Source organism: Calonectris borealis, chromosome 1 (genome assembly GCF_964195595.1).
Source record: "Calonectris borealis chromosome 1, bCalBor7.hap1.2, whole genome shotgun sequence".
Lineage (NCBI taxonomy): Eukaryota > Metazoa > Chordata > Aves > Procellariiformes > Procellariidae > Calonectris > Calonectris borealis.
The window spans coordinates 87,939,899-87,956,734 of NC_134312.1; the positions used below are offsets into that span (position 1 = coordinate 87,939,899).

The window sequence follows — 16,836 nt, forward strand, 5'->3', positions numbered from 1 at the left end:
TGTTTTGTTGGCTTTAAATGAAAGCTGAGACTCTGGAGCCTGAAATGAGAGGTTTTTCTGCCTCAGCAGAGCAGCCTTGAGCACCTCCTCTGCTCCGAGGAGCACAGACTGCTGTGAGGAGCGGCACGAGCAGACCAGCCATGCCATGCATGGAGCATTGACAGAGTCTGACTGCAAGTTAAAGGTATCTAAGTGAAATGCAGGTGAGAAATGGATGATTTTTCAGTACCTGGATTTCTCCAAACAAAAGGGATTTCTTTCAGTGAATGGAAGTGTAGAATAAGGAGCAAAGGCCTTGATGGTCATCTACCAGGGAGACAGAGGAGCTCATTTTCATGGAAACAGAGCTTAAATGCAGTTGTCTTAGCCTCTCACCATCTCCTTTCCCATTTCACAGCATCAGCTCCAGAAGACAGCAGCTAAATTCAGGCACCTGCTCACTCTCACACTTCACATGCCCATGTCTAGGTCTTCTAGATCATCCAGACACAGATCTAAAAAAATCCGAAAGCTCAAAGGGCAAGATGTATCAGAGGAGGCATGCTGGAAATCCTGCTTCTCTCCAGAGCTCAGCCAGATGTCTCAGGCCTGCCAGCAGGCCCCTTCAGCCACCGCCATTTGCATAAGCTGGAAGCCTCTCTTCTAGCAAGTTTAGGAGCTAATGACCCTCATCTGGTTCTTCCTAGATACGGCAAAAGGAGGTGCTGCTGCTGCCCCCCCTTTCCCTTGTACACCAGGAGCCAGTGGGCAATGTGCTTAGCAGGAATTGGGGGAGCACACATGCCTTCTCCTCCACAGAAGAAGCAGCACCTCTTCTCTGCCAGGAGAGAGCTTTGACTGAAGAAGCTCACAGGCAGTTTCGTGGGAGGAGAGCTGGCACTTTCTTGTTGAAACTTGGCCACAGAGCACTCCGAGCCAGGGTCAGGTAACCATGTGGCCCCGTGCGCCAGCGGCTCGTGTGGCATTTTCCTCCAAGTAATTACTGGGTGAAGTAACGACCTTGCGCCCCCACCTTCACCCTCATACCCAGGACAACCTCAATCACTAGCCCACAGAGCATCGCTCTTCCCTGCCTGCAGCCCCTTGTTCTCGGTGCTTTTACTGAACAGTGCCAGAGCTCCAAGGGGAGCAGAGAGAGGCCCCACTTGGCAGTGCCCGTGCCTGGTGCCCAGGGCAGTGCCATTTGCAGGAGCCCGCTGTCCGAGGTTGCCAAGAAAGGGAGCCTTGTGTGCATGGGAAGACTGGGAGGTGCACTAAGCAGAGGAAGTGCCCAGCAAGTTGGTACTTCTTTGGCACAAAGTGACATGTGCCATCCCATTGCTGCCCAGCACCCCTCAGTCATTTTGTGCTGCCATAAAGTGCCATAAAAGCAGTGGCTGCACCGGTGAGTCTGGTCTTAAAAATTATTTATAAGAAAACAAGGTCAGGTATCTTACCAGATATTTTTAAGATCATATTGCATTTGTAAAGATGAGGCACATTTAGCAGTTTTCATGTATGTACAGTCCTAGTTTACCTAGCCTCATTTAAAAGACCTGATTAGTTAAATCAGTTAAACACTTTACGGAGATTCAGCTTCTTTCCCATTACACTGGCCCAATTCCCCACCGATTTACACAACACATTTATAACAAAGACCAAATGTGCACACAGGGGCTTTAGCCATTTTAAATAGATGAATTCTGTTTACACCTTTACTTGGACAGCATTATATAAAGATTAAAAACCAAGTATTGTTAAACTCCTCCTAGGGAGAATAGTTCAGAGTAAATACTCATGCTGCAGCCTATTGACACAGACAAACCCCAAGGGACATCAGCTCCAAATAATACAACATCAACAGACTTCTGCCCTGGCTGCAGGACCCTACCTGCCCCCACTCTGCCTCATCTCCGCTCCCCAGTAGCTCCCTCAGCTCTGGGCAGCAGCAGGCTTTCTTGCTCTCCTCTTTGGGCAGCCAGAAGGCAGCTCTGGCATTCCCACCAAAGGTCCATGACACTGGGAGACTCATGATAGTCAGCGATACACAGAAATAATAGCCTAGATGAGGACTGAAATTTTTCTGAAGAAAAGTAATGGGGAAGGGGGGCTGGTGAGGGACAGAGAGATGATGCAAGGAAATGGAATGAGGAAGAAAGAGGAAGATTAGGTGGTCTAGCTGAAGATTGTGCTCTAAGGAGTGCTACAGAAAAGGAACCATCCAGGTGAAAGAGAACTAGAAGAAAAGAAAGAAAAGAAAGGAAGAAAAGAAAGAAAGAAAAGAAAAAGGGAGGAAGGAAGGAAGGAAGGAAAGGAGGAAGGAAAGAAGGAAGGAAGGAAGGAAAGAAGGAAGGAAGGAAGGAAGGAGCGAGCGAGCTCCTAGTTGTTATTAAGGATCCATCACCACCAGGTGCGGGCAGGTGGGTGGCACAGCCAAGGGTGCGCTTCCTCATGGGGAGGCAAGACCCACATCTCAGGAAGAACCTTGGACAGGGAAGGGATGAGGACACATTTCTGTTACATTGGAGAGCAAGGGTTTATGCTGGTCTACTCTGGCAGCAGGTGCACCGCTGCCTCTGCACCATCTTCCGAGAGCAAAGGCCACACGCTGGTGGTGCTGGCAGCCCCTGCCCACTCCATCAGCCTGTGCTGGCCATGCTCATCCATCAGCAGAGACCAGGGCACCGGGTGAGTTATTTATATTCACTGCCACAAACTTGTGCTGTGCTCTGAGAATGCATAGGTCCTGACCACTGCTCGGATGAGTTTGCCGTGCAAATTAACTATGTAGGGAAGGAAGAGGCTCTCTCGGCAGAGAGCACAGGGTGTTGCTTTGGTTACTAGTGATGTCATTGCTCTGCATTTAGAAGCAGTGGGCAAGAACTGCCCCCATCTCCAAAGGGTAGCTGGGATGCCTGTTAGCTGATGCATCTTGTTTCTGTATCTGCTATGCATACATCCAGGAAAGCCCAAGCTATGGAAGGTATCAGCCACAATGCTTACTGCCCCGGAGCAGGAAAGGTGTGTAGCTTGAGTTGCAGTCGGACTTGGTAGGACAACCAAGTGGAAGAAGCAAGGGACATAGTTTTCCATGTCTGGCTGCCCGATGTAACAGAGCTTGGAAATAAGGCCCAACACAGGTAATGCCACAGAACAGCCAGTTTAAGGTAAATGTATTTAAAAGCAAGTAACAATTACCCAAAGTGTTAAAGAACTCATCAGTCTCAATAAAAGCAGATAACGGCCTTTGTTAACATGGAGCCTTTCCTGATCTCCTCAGAAGTTTCCTGAAGGCCTTATCAGATACTTATTGCACATTCAATGTTTGCACCTCCTTTTTCTCTCTTCAGTCTGTTGGGACCTCTTCAGTCTGTTGGGCAGCGTGAGCTGCCTCTGTTTGGTGGGCATTGCAGGAGGCTCTTCACAGCTTTGAGAACTGAACTAGGTGTTGGCCAATCTCTGAGACACTGGCGCAGCCTGAAATAAATAGAGAAATGAAACGTTGGTGAGAGAGAAAAGTCTGTGGATGAAACTTGGAAGGCCCCCTCTCTGAATCACGGTCTAGTCTTGTATGAGCCATGTGGGGATAGGTTGGTACTTCAACAGCTCACTCAGAGGAGCCCTACTCCTTAATAGCATCTTCAGCCTTGAGGTTAGGCACCAGGCTTCCCACACACAAGAAAAGTTAGAAACATGAAAAAAAAGGATCCTTAAAACAAGCTGAGCAGGGAGCCATCTGATCCAGCCAGAAGTGAAAGGTAGACAGAAAAGACACAGGGACTGCCGTGTGTCAAGTGACCGGAGGTGGAGATTTGCGTGGCCATTTCATTTGGTCAAATGAAGCCCTGTCAAAAAGGTCTCAGCCTGCTACTCTTGCTGAGTTCAGTGCCCTTTTGCATGTAAAGAAGTGTGAGAGCCTCCTGGAAAAAAACCTTGTAGGAATCTTTACTAGTTGAAAAAGTAACCCAAAAAAACCAGCCTATTAAGAAACGCCCAACGGGATTTCAGTTCCAGTCTCCCAATCAGCATTGCTATCCGCTTGAGTTCATGGTCGCTAGAGCATGAAAATCTTTAAAACATGATTTGAAGTGGGATAAGACCCTTTGCTGATGGCTGAATACTTCTGCACTGGATCTGCATGTCGTACTTGTTCATGTGTGAAACTGGAGTTTGCACTGAGCTGTGCAAATTTGCTTTTCAGTGATGGGGTCAAACATGGCAGCTACTGGTAGGAGCAGAAGTGAGAAACGCAGAATGAGGAACAACAGTAAAAGCTTGGAGGAGACACAGAGGCTTTTAAAGCACGTGGGATGAAGAGATTTGAACCTGCACCAACAGACTGTATTCTTTAATACACAGAGAAAAATTCTGCATCCATTTTTTTCTGACCTTTTCATGCAGCAAAAAAATTGGTTGCATTTTACCCTGGTAAACATTAAATTAAATACTGAAAAACATGTGCTGCAATTCCCAGCAGAACAGAAATTCCAAGTTTTGCTCAGCTCTACTTAGCAGTTTTGCATCTCTCTAATTGGGTCAGAAAGCTACTTTAACCTACTTCCTCCGTGCAAGCTTCACGGCTACGGTGCCTGAAATGCCAAGTGGTTTCACAGGAAGCAAAGAATCACCTTAAATACAGCAACTAGAACCAGCACAGCTCACACGGATTCCCTTTTTGTGACCCATCCATCAGACTTCTGATTTTAGATGGCTTGCATGCGGAAAGCTGTGTATCACCAATTACAAACAACCTGCAAAATGCTTACCAGCTAAGGCCATCGACAAACGAAACTCCTCCTGCAAAATTCTCAAAACGTCTTGAAGACCTTCTTCACCCTGCTCCAACAAAGAAAGCAGTCAGGGTAAAAGGAGCACTGGCACAGAGCAATGCTGCAGGATGCTTGCACTGTGAGAGCTGGGACAGTCCCTTAAGTCCGTGCCAATTCCAGTCTCTCATACAGATAAATGATTAAAATGATATGACGGATGTGCTCAATTCATCACAGATTAATTTAGATGCTTTTCCTTTTGTGATACATCTGAACAAGGAAAGAAAACAAAGCTGTTTTTCACTTCTGACATTTTCTAGCTTTTTTTTTCTTAGCTTTCAGTTAACCTCCACCAACGGGCTTGTTTTAAAATGTCAAGCCTTACAATGCTGACAGTATTTTATGAAGTATTGAGAGTTTTATATATGGTACAGCTTTAAAAACTTTAGTTTACTCAGATACCAGACTGGATCTTTAAAAATAGTACACTGTGGGTTTTCCTCGGAGCAAATGACACCAAGAAGCTCAAAATCCAATAAAATGTACATATGATTTTGATCTTACTGTAAAATATTGGAGGATTTTTTTCCTTTAAATTTTATTTTTGTTTCTTGCAATAAAGAATGCTTTGGGTGCAGACAATGTCAGTGCTTGTTCATGCCCTTCCTCTCTTGTGTGCTAGGGTAGTGCCACTGAGATACATCTTTAGGAATACTCTATAGAATATAGAGCGCAGCTGAACTCAAAAAATCTCATCTCCTTTCTGTTTGCATTGTGGAAAAAATGCAGGCACCTCACAGCAACACCCTTTTCATGTTAGGTCCTTTTTCTCTGTTTACTCGCAACAGAAGCAGTGCTGCCAACTCTTCCAGGTTTCTCAGAAGATTCAGGTGATTTCTTGCTTAAAGCCTAGCTACTGGAATCCACAGCAATCACACCACTGGACAGAAGTCTCATTTAAAAGATAGGAAATGTTTCTAGACCATAAAAATAAATATTTCTTCTAGAGAAATGCTTGAAAGCTCCAATCCAGAGGCTAAAAAGCAAAAATTTAACAAAGCAAACAACTGGTACAATTACATTTTAATTTTAATTATATTATGTTAACCTGCTGCATCAGAGGCCTAATTCATGACTCTGGATCATAGAAATATGAAGCAGAAAGCTGGAACTGAGATAGAAGTGGCACGCTCAGGCACCTACAGAACATGGTTGTGCTCAGTCTTGTCCAAAATGTTTCGCACATCAGTGGGATGGAGTTCTATATGTATTTCTGAAGAATTCATAACACCGCTATGAAACTGCTGTATCAAAACCATATATTGTTTCCAAGTAAGCTGACAGCAAATAAAATTGTCAGACTCATCTTTGTGGCAAATAAGCCTGCCTCCAATTTTCAAAAGGACTGATGGTCCTGAGACCTACGGTATTTTAGCACCAAACTGCAACACCAAGAAATCAGGTCCCACAAAAAATGTTATCAGCTTCAAAATCATATTTGAAATCATAAAATTCAGTGGTATTTTTAAATCACAGAAAATGTCTGGTTTTCATTCAGTTTGGGGTGTTTCCACTTAAAATTCAGCAAAACAAAAAAAAAAAGGGTAAGATTCTTCACTGGTGAAAACTGTCTCTATGACTTTTAAATAACAACAACGGAGTGTTGGAGAGTATGAGAAGCAGACATACAAACTCAAAGCTCCTTACTCACCTTGTAAGCCAGACCCCATAAAGCTGGTCTTCCAATAAAGACGCATTTTGCTCCCAGTGCCAGTGCTTTTAATACGTCACTTCCTTTTCGTATTCCACCATCTAAATAAACTTCGACTCTGCCTTGTACTGCCTCCACAACTTCAACCAGAGCATCAATCTGCAAAGAAGCAACCCCTCTCACCTTGAGGTCAGCTTTTGATTCCAAGAGAAGGAGGAGATATTCCAAAGAGACAGGCAGGGATGCAATGCTTTAATAGCATACTTTCTCGAAACGAAATGTGTCAATGCATCACAAATAGCTTGGCACCAAAAGCTGCAGAACAAAGTGCAGCTCCCTGTTCTGTTTGCCAGATAGTTAATTCCATTTTCCAGTGCTTTGCTTATACTGATATTCTTTGCTAGCACTTCTGATAAGTGAAAAAGTAACATTTTCACTTGCTTTCTGAAAAATTTTTAAAATAAATTTCAATGGAAATAATTGTTGTTAATATCTTACTTTCATTTGAGACAACGATGAATGATACAAATGTTTGTAAAAAAGGCTGATGTCAAATTCTCCCTGCTGTCCAAATTGCCTAAACTCACATTTCAACCTAATCCTGGTGACCACCTGTAGAAAGCCTCCTCAAACCCCCTAAAGCATCTATGAAGGTTTTCATTTGCTATGTAGTACAGTCAATATATCATTTCCTCCAGGCTAAGTCTCCTGATTCCCTAAGGTCTTTTTCCGTAGAGCGCAGGGCAGTGCCAGGCTGGTTGCGCAGGGCAGTACCACGCAGAGATGCTGGCTCTGGTCCCAAAGGCAAGTATAACCAGTGGCAGGACATTGCACTAGACCTAATTAACTCTCCTTTGCAGCAAAGCCAAAGGTCTCTTTTCTGCAGTCTCCTATACTCTTTTGACTTCTTTTCACCTTTTTAAGTAGAGTAACTATAACTAAGATTACTAAGTAGATTTTTCCAACTGGTCAAAATTTTTTTCAGAATTTCAGACTGAAAACTTTCAGACTGAAATTTTCCAGGAGTAGCTCACCAAGAGCAAGGACAATAGCTTCTGCTGCCAGTCTTGGTACCAGAGGAGTAGCAGAGCTGAACTAGGTATCTACTGGTTTGTCTGTGTATGTAAAGAAACTTCTAAGATAGAAGAGCAGTTTAATGTGGATGCCATTTCCATTATTATGTCGTTAGCATTTAGATTTTTTTTTTAATCATTATTGCCAGCCTTGACAGAATAGACAAGAATTCCCTGGTGCCTATTTTTATTTTACAGAGGAAAACAGAGAAAAGAAAGTCCGTAACATACTATGCAACTGTAAAAGAACAATTGGAAAAATTGACAGAAGCCAAATTAAATACAGCGAAATACATATATGTCCAAACAACCCACAATTTCTTTGTACAGATTAAAAAGTGGGGAATTTTTCTCCAGATAAGTTATCCTTTTTCTGGCTCATGAAAGTCAATAAATTCCCATTTAGACTTGAGTCTGTAAATACGCAAGCAGACCGCTCACTAAATCTAGCCGCATTGTTTGTGCATGTTTTGGCAGATGTGAACAATGCGAATACATTATGCTCTCATTTGTACATTTTTGGTTCCAGAGCTTTGTTTTATTTTTGCTGCAGTGCGCAAAGAGTACGTGTGCACTGCACCATCTAATGAAGACATAGGCAGAAAACTGTTACTAACTTAGGCCAGTAGTTTATCTGCAGTTATGTGGGTTCAGTGCTGCTTACAGAACCCTCCCAAGAAGCTGAGAAAATACTTGAGTGGGTAACCCGTGCCAAGGCATGCATCCTACCAGTTTAAAGCTAAAGTACATCTGCACACATCCACAGCCACGCAACGAACACACAAGCCCACCAGAAGCATATATACAAAGACGAGCATAGAGATACCCAGGTTAGTGCAAATGTGCATACAACAAACACTCATGGGACACCCGTTTTTCTCACTCACAGTGGCAGGTCCTCCATCCAGTTGTCTTCCACCATGATTGGACACAATAATTCCCTGAACTCCATGTCTCACTGCCAGCTCTGCATCTTCTTTCGTCAAGATGCCTTTGATGATGATGGGCAGGTGGGTCAGGCTCCTCAGCCAGTAGATATCGTTCCACGTGACCGAAGGATCCAAGCTGTTGGGTGGCAGTCCGTACTCAGAACGGTCATCTCCCTACAGCCATAGGACAGAAGGAAACCTCATCTGAGCTGTAACAATACAGAGGCCCCTTGAAGTCTTTCCCTGCCCTAGAACAGATAAATTAAACTTGCTGACAGACATAGAATCGTAGAGTCGTTTCGGTTGGAAAAGACCTCTAAGATCATTGAATCCAACCGTTAACCTAGCACTGCCAAGGCCACCACTAAACCATGTCCCTAAGCACCACATCTACATGTCTTCTAAATACCACCAGGGATGGTGACTCAACCACTTCCCTGAGCAGCCTGTTCCAAGGCTTGACAACCCTTTTGGTGAAGAAAACTTTCCTAATATCCAATCTAAACCTCCCTTGGCGCAACTTCCTCTCGTCCTATCGCTTGTTACTTGGGAGAAGAGACCAACACCCACCTCGCTACAACCTCCTTTCAGGTAGTTCTGGAGAGCGATGAGGTCTCCCCTCAGCCTCCTTGTCTCCAGGCTAAACAACCCCAGTTCCCTCAGCCGCTCCTCATAAGACTTGTGCTCTAGACCCTTCACCAGCTTCCTTGCCCTTCTCTGGACACGCTCCAGCACCTCAACGTCTTTCTTGTAGTGCGGGGCCCAAAACCGAACACAGTATTCAAGGTGCGGCCTCACCAGTGCCGAGTACAAGGGGACAATCACTTCCCTAGTCCTGCTGGCCACACTATTTCTGATACAAGCCAGGATGCCATTGGCCTTCTAGCCACCTGGGCACACTGCCGGCTCATGTTCAGCCGGCTGTCAATCAGCACCCCCAGGTCCTTTTCCTCTGGGCAGCTTTCCAGCCACTCTTCCCCAAGCCTGTAGCATTGCCTGGGGTTGTGGCCGAAGTGCAGGACCCGGCACTTGGCCTTGTTGAACCTCATACAGTTGGCCTCAGCCCATCGATCCAGTCTGTCCAGGTCCCTCTGCAGAGCCTTCCTACCCTCCAGCAGGTCAACACTCCTGCCCAACTTGGTGTCATCTGCAAACTTACTGAGGGAGCACTTGATCCCCTCATCCAGATCATTGATAAAGAGATTGAACAGAACTGGCCCCAATACTTAGGAATACCACTTGTGAGCAGTCGCCAACTGAATTTAACTTCATTCACCACAACTCTTTGGGCCCAGCCATCCAGCCAGTTTTTGACCCAGTGAAGAGTATGCCCATCCAAGCCGTGAGCTGCCAGTTTCTCTAGGAGAACGCTGTGGGAAATGGTGTCAAAGGCTTTACTAAAGTCTAGGTAGAACACATCCACAGCCTTTCCCTTATGCACTAAGTGGGTCATCTTGTCATAGAAGGACATCAAGTTAGTTGAGCAGCACCTGCCTTTCATAAATCCATGCTGACTGGGCCCAATCACCTGGTTGTCCTGTACGTGCCGTGTGATGGCACTCAGGATGATCTGCTCCATAACCTTCCCTGGCACTGAGGTCAGACTGACAGGCCTGTAGTTCCCCGGATCCTCCTTCCGGCCCTTCTCATAGATGGGCGTCACGTTTGCTAACCTCCAGTCAACTGGGACCTCACCGGTTAGCCAGGACTGCTGATAAATGATGGAAAGTGGCTTGGTGAGCACTTCTGCCAGCTCCCTCAGTACCCTTGTGTCTTCTAAATGGTGTAGCAGGTCGCTAACCATTTCCCCTTGGATTATGGGGGCTTCATTTTGCTCCCCGTCCCTGTCTTCTAGCTCAGGGGGCTGGGTACCTGGAGAACAACTGGTCTTACTAATAAAGCCTGAGGTAAAGAAGGCATTAAGTACCTCTGCCTTTTCCTCACCCTTTGTCACTATGTTTCCCCCCACATCCAATAAAGGGTGGAGATTCTCCTTAGCCCTCCTTTTGTTGTTAATGTATTTATAGAGACATTTTTTATTGTCTTCTATGGCAGTAGCCAGATTAAGTTCTAGTTGGGCTTTGGCCCTTCTAATTTTCTCCCTGCATAAACTCACGACATCCTTGTAGTCCTCCTGAGTTGCCTGCCCCTTCTTCCAAAGGTCATAAACTCTCCTTTTTTTCCTGAGTTCATGTTCATCAGCTCCAGAAAGCACATGTCTCCGGAGAAGAATAATTACAATGGGGGTGGAGATCAGTGTCTCTAAGGCAGCTGGACTGTGATTTTGAAGCCAGAACTCAGGCTGGCAGGAGGTCAAGCCAGGACACTGCAGAACCAGAAGGGGAGAAGATACGCCCTGGGTACAGAGATGCCAAAGCAGCAGTTACCCGGTGGTTTTTGTCTCATGTGGTACACGCCAGCGCAGTGAATGAAAGGACGGGCTCATTTTACAAACCTCAAAGGCTCCTTCCAAGTTCTTCAGTTTCATGTGGGGAGGAAGGCGGAAACCATTGCGGACATCATCACGTCTTTTGCCCGTGTAGGGCAGATCTGCGGTGAGGACGAGGCCCTGGAAACCCAAGGCCTCCGCCCGTTGGACCAGCTGCTGGGAAACCGCCCTGTTGCGGTGGATGTAGAGCTGGAACCACCGGAGGCCGCCGGGGGCGGCCGCGGAGATCTCCTCCAGCGTGCAGGTGGAGTACGTGCTGGCAATGTAACAGGTGTTCATCGCTTTGGCCGCTTCGGGAGGTATTGGAAAATAATCAGAATCAAGGTCATTTGAACGGTCCTGCCAGATACCAGGTACAAAAGTTTTTTATATACAGTTTGCAGAGGACTCCTGTTTTACATATATCCTACCAAACACAGCGCTCTACCAATTGGCAAATATGCCCCTGGGGTTAAAAATGGCTATATTTACCATGTACTGTTGTAGGATCATGGTTAAGAAGGCAGGAAAGGGAGAGGTAATTTACCAAGTGGTGCTTTCATTTTGCAACTGTTTTTTTTTAAAAACATGAACTTTATCTTTATGACTCTGTCCTCGCAGAAACATACTGGCAAATGCACTCAGTGTACACAGAAAGAGATGCAGGAAAAAAAGATATTTCCAGGGGTCAGCTCTGCAAACCCACCACAGGATTTGGGAAGAGAGGTTATACTTTTCTCCAAGGGAGACACCAGTAACAAGGAATTTACAGGCTGAGTCCCATCCACCACTTTTGTGTCCTATCTAGAACTCACAGCACTGAGGACCTGTGTGGTCCTTGGTGTACACCAGAAATGTGTCCACAGTCTCTGTCTTAAGTTTGCAGCAGTCTCCACAGGGCTGATCTCGTAATAGTGGTAGCTGGAGAAGTAGAGTAATGTCTATACGGCTTCCCACGCACTCTGTGTCACCAGACCCAAGTGCATCATCCACAAAAAGGGGAGTCAGAAAGTGGGAAAGGATTTTGCCCCTTCAAGCCTGAAGATTTTGCTCAGTCACACTTCAAGTCATCCTAACAGCTTCTTGAGGCTTTTCCACAAACCCCTTTTTGCCACAGGGCAACAAAGCAGAAGAGTACCTCTGGCTGTGCTTTTCTCTCCATCAGGCCATGCTAGCTGGTGGAAGCCAGTCGGGGCGATTCCTACAGGAAAGCTGATTTCAGTCCCCAGGAGCGTAGTCCTAATGTCCATCACGGATACGTCCCGCAGCATACGTGGCCGGAAACGAATTCTGTAAGGCAATAAAAACCCTTCAGGATGGTAGCTGTCCAGTGGCTTTTCTGAAGTTTCATGGAACCCAGGTCTTCATTTATCTATTGCAATGCAGCAATCTGAGCCAATAAAGAAAACAGCATATAACAAAGGCTCTTTGTCCTTTCTGTTTGCTTTTAGGGGTCAATTCAGCCAGCAGTTCAGCCACTTCCACTTTCATTAATCCCATACTCCTGCTCACTGGCCACAGTACATCATTTCTGCATTTCCCACTTCCGTTCACTGGCTCTTGTTCTCCCACTGTCCATCCCACAGATTCCTTCTACTTGCACCCCAGTCCCAGGTCTCTGCCTGCCACTCCACCATTCACTGTACATTGTGCCTGCCCTCACTGTCTGCAGCATGTTCCCGAAATCCCATACTACTTACACGTAGACTTCCTACTGTTCACCAAATGCTCCCCATTGCATCTCATTCTATTATAGCTACTTATCCCCTTTCCTGTCATGTCATGTCATGTCATGTCATACCATACCATACCATACCACACCACACCACACCCTACCATTTGCCTGGACCCTCAGCATCCCTTATGCCTCATACAATCTATGTCATATTCAGACTAGCATCAGAGCATACAGCATATGTCATTCAGGTAAGTGCATTTTGCTTGGGGACCACCTTGAAAGGGCAAGGTGTAAGGAATCTTTGCTTGTGAAGTCCAAACACTTGCACAAAAACTTCGTTTAAAAGCTTCCAGTACAACACCCCTCCTCTCCTCCTCACATTACCTTTGATATGCCAGGATGTTTTCATCTCGGGTGCTACAGTCATCTGCTCCAGCTGCAAAAAAATCCCAAGCAATCTTGGGTAAATACTTTTTAGCATAAGCTTCGAAGTCTGAAAGACACACCATAGCCATTGCTGAGGGAGGCTCTGGGAACCCTGAAGAAAAGAATAACATGGAGTGGAAATTAGATCCCTGAACTGTCATTCTCTCTTCCAGGGACTCTAATGTCACTTAATGCAAACCTTGGGCCCATCTATCCTGTAGAAGAGTTGCGGAGAGGTTGTGTCAGTCTATCTTGCCATTCATCCTCTCCCCTAGTATGAGGAAAACTTGCAAATGCAGCCATAAAAGTAGGAAGAAGCTTGCATCTCTGTGCCCGACTTTATTCTGTCTTAATGAACAGAAACCCAAAGAGGACATTTTCGGTCCTCTGCTATTTTAAGACACAGCAGTTGTATAATTCTGTCATAAATTCCATCTTAAAACTAGCTGGGTTATTTGTTCCACTAATTCTCCTCAAAGGTTGGCCCAAAACTTCATTTGCTGGATTGCCCCTTAGGACGGCTCCCTGACTGAACAATTAGTTATGGAGTGACTAAATTCAAGCTCATAAAATCTGGAAGCAAGTAAATACAGAGTCTACATCTAACCTGCTCCAGCATGAACGCATTGTAAAACTATGTCCAGACTCTGAGTGCAAGTCACTGTCAAGGCCAGAGCTGCGGAAAAACAAAGTCTTTTCTACAGATCTTCATTTCTCTTTGTAACAAATACCTTCTGGGTGTTTGCATTACATACTGCAGCACTGATACATGCTAAAAAAGGAGCATACAAAATTTGGACAGACTATGAGAAAACCCTGGTGAAAGCAAATTCCAAAACATGAAACACAATTCTAAGAACTACCCTCAATCGTTCAGGGAAGAGAAGTGATGTTGTGTGACCCAGATGTCTAATCAAACCAACATAAATGCTGCCTAGCAAATGCCTGCACTTATGTGCTTTTGAACCAGCCAGGACTAAAAGCTGTGCAAATTAATGTTTTAGCAAACCATGCCCGTGTGCAAGGAAACATGTACAAAACACAGACAAAATCAATTTGCTAAACTGTTTGTTGCAATTACTTCCGCAGCTCTGATTAAAATAGGCATTTTGCAAGGTATATGAAAACATGAGGTTTTAAAACAGCTGTGGTTTGGGTCTAACTTTTCTAAAAATGTACAGGAAGAAGTAAATATCCTAGTTTTCAGGATTAGCCTCCCACGGCAGATTAGCAGGGGTTGCAAGCTTCACCAAAACCAGTCCCATGTGTCCGATGTTATACGTTTCTGGCACAGATAAACGCATAGGTTACGTACACAGATCCAACCTGTCAAAATGCAGACACGGATGTGTCTCACTGACTGAGGTGCCTGTGTATACACTTGAAAATTAGGACTCAAAATTCTCTGTTAGCAAAGAGCCAAAGATGAGGGGCTCGTTGGAAGATGAAGTGGTGTGCCATCTATGCAGTATTGTTGTCTCCCCTGACAAGCATTAGGTAGCAGGTGGTAAAAGTATCCCAAGCCCTCTCTGTGTGCCTTCAAGACATCAAGCGCTCCTGATAGCACAGGTCTTCATATGTCCTGCATCATGCTATACTGTAAACCATGTGTCATGACTTCTGCTTTTCCAACTGTTAGAAAGGTCAAAGCCCAGCAAGCACAAAAAGATAAACTAAGTCCTCTCATGGCAGAATAAATGGGAATTTTAAACAACCCAGGCCCAGTCCTCATTGCCTCCCAACTCAGACCTCAGTTCAGACTTACTTTGGGTTTCGGGGAGAGCTGCAGCAGGTGAGAACCTCTCCTTGAAGTTCACCTGCAAACAGGATGGAAAGGAGGTCTTTTCACTGAGTAGCTGCTGTTTTTTCTGGAGTCAATAAGCAACCACCAGAGATTAAAGCTCAATCCTGCAGTAAACTTTGTACTGTTTGTGTAACACTAACTTTGTTTTGCTATCAGATTATTAAAAGTTCCTTCCAAAAACATGCATCACCTTGTCAGCAACACGATTGCTTGGGACACAGCACTGGAGCTGTGCTCTTCGGCAGAGGCTGAAGGGAAACAACAGTATTTCAGGGGTTTTGACCAAATCCCTCAACTGTTGGTAATTTGCTGCTGAATGTGCAACAAATCCCACCAAAATGATGATCCACAGACAGCATGAGTTGTTACAGCCCACAGCTACAGAGCCTTGAATCTTTACTGCCACGTGTGGAAGAGATGTTTTTCGCTTCCTACAGCATATGAACAAGTAAAGTACCTTTTGTCTTCTGCCATTTCTAAAGGGCTATGAGTGCTGTCATGATCCGGTTGCTCTCCCACTGGGCTTGCAGATTCCCTCCTTTGGCTCCCCACCCAGCCATCTCCCAGGAGGACCATTGGTCCTCTCCCTTTCCTCTGCTTGGAGCTGGTGAGACTTCTCTGTGCGTCCCTCTGTCTCCCCTGCTAAGCATTATAAACCTGAGGTGCCAACAGATTTATGATATTGACTTAAATTTGCAAGATATGAAAAGTAAACACTGGACAGTTTTATTTGTCTTTTGATTTTTTAAGCCTTTAGGGTTCATGTTTTCAATTTTTCCATGCAAGCATGAGAGCTTGAAACTTTGATTTTTACTAACTGAAAATTGAGACATTTTTCACATAAACATGTGACACCATGTGCAAAGGGTGAGGCAGAAACTTGTGAAAACATTCCCAAAGTTTTACCAGTATTGTTGCCCTCCCAGCCCAAGCAGCCCAGCTGGGGCAGTGAGTGAGCCAAAGGACCGGGGAAGAGCTGGAAGCTGAACAGAGCTGCAACCTCAGGTCCTGGTGTCCAAGAGACCGGTCTGATCCAGGACTGCAGATCTGACGTGCCTGACAGCAGAAATCCTAGGTCGCTGACACTATCTTTGCAGCTGTAGTGAACATCTATTCTTCTCTTAGATGTATTCATGAGACCCTGCCCAAATTCTACAGGCATGATCATCTATACCATCGTCTTTTGAAGCTTTTTTAAATTCAGCCTTCAGAGCTGATTAGCCGCCGACAGCGCTGTGAAGCCAGCATCTGGCATCCGGCTACGCATACACGTGTCGCCAACGAGACCGGGTGCGCACGCTTAGCTAGAGTGCCCCTGAGCTCCTCGGTTCGCTTTCCTGCCCGGGACAACCCCTGCAACAGGCAGCCTTCAGGCCACTTCTGAAGAGAAGAGCAAAGTGCCATCTCTATCTGCACACAACGGACTGCATCCCTGGGAAGGGGAGGAAAATCCTGCCCTCGTTCTCTCTCCGCTAGATGTCAGCTTTGGGTCATATATGTCAATCTATGTTGGTAATAACAACCAAAAAAAAAAAAAATCGGTCCTTGATGGCCTGCCAAGCACTATGGCTTTAAAACTGATATGATCACATCACAAGAGTGCCTGCTAATATGTTTGGAAATCTTCATTCCCTGTGTTTTATTCTTAACACTTTCTGGTGCACAGCATAGCGATAAACGTAGCTACATCTGGTCTGGCCTGATCTTGGTTTCAGCCTGATCTTCTGCAGGGTCCTCTCTCACATTTCTCAGTATGCTGATCTCAGTACACCCCCACTTTAGGGATGCACATCGCAGCCAACTCACCCAACCATAAAGTTTATGGTTTCATGGTTATCATAATTTTATATTAATTAAAAATAGACTGTGACTACTGTATTTTGGATCAGGAGAGGGGAAAAATCTCTGCTTTTGTGCTGTGGCTTTTAAGAGACTGTACTTTGCATCTAGATATATTTTCTTCCTTCAGCAATGGACTCAATTCAAAGTAGCAATGACTTCTTGTCCCATAAGTATTATTTTCTCTGATACTGGTTAGA

General features: G+C 45.2%; 1 protein-coding gene across 1 annotated transcript; it reads right to left on the reverse strand.

Annotated features, from left to right (window-relative positions):
* Positions 1 to 1,662: 1,662 nt before the first annotated feature.
* Positions 1,663 to 13,098, reverse strand: HAO2 (hydroxyacid oxidase 2). Its single transcript, XM_075165814.1, has 7 exons — positions 12,952 to 13,098; positions 12,028 to 12,179; positions 10,917 to 11,200; positions 8,420 to 8,635; positions 6,460 to 6,618; positions 4,746 to 4,815; positions 1,663 to 3,456 (listed from the first exon to the last, which is right to left on the reverse strand). The coding sequence occupies exons 1-7, from the start codon at positions 13,080 to 13,082 to the stop codon at positions 3,401 to 3,403; spliced, it is 1,068 nt and encodes a 355-aa protein (XP_075021915.1). The 5' UTR covers positions 13,083 to 13,098; the 3' UTR covers positions 1,663 to 3,400.
* Positions 13,099 to 16,836: the final 3,738 nt, after the last annotated feature.

Bases quoted from the DNA above. Each gene is read 5' to 3' on its own strand.
- HAO2 (XM_075165814.1), bottom strand. From the start codon at position 13,082: ATGGCTATGGTGTGTCTTTCAGACTTCGAAGCTTATGCTAAAAAGTAT. The intron at 12,180-12,951 runs GTAATGTGAGGA...ATTGCCTTACAG, and splicing joins AACATCCTGGCATATCAAAG to AATTCGTTTCCGGCCACGTA. The intron at 11,201-12,027 runs GTACTCTTCTGC...TACCTCCCGAAG, and splicing joins AGAGAAAAGCACAGCCAGAG to CGGCCAAAGCGATGAACACC.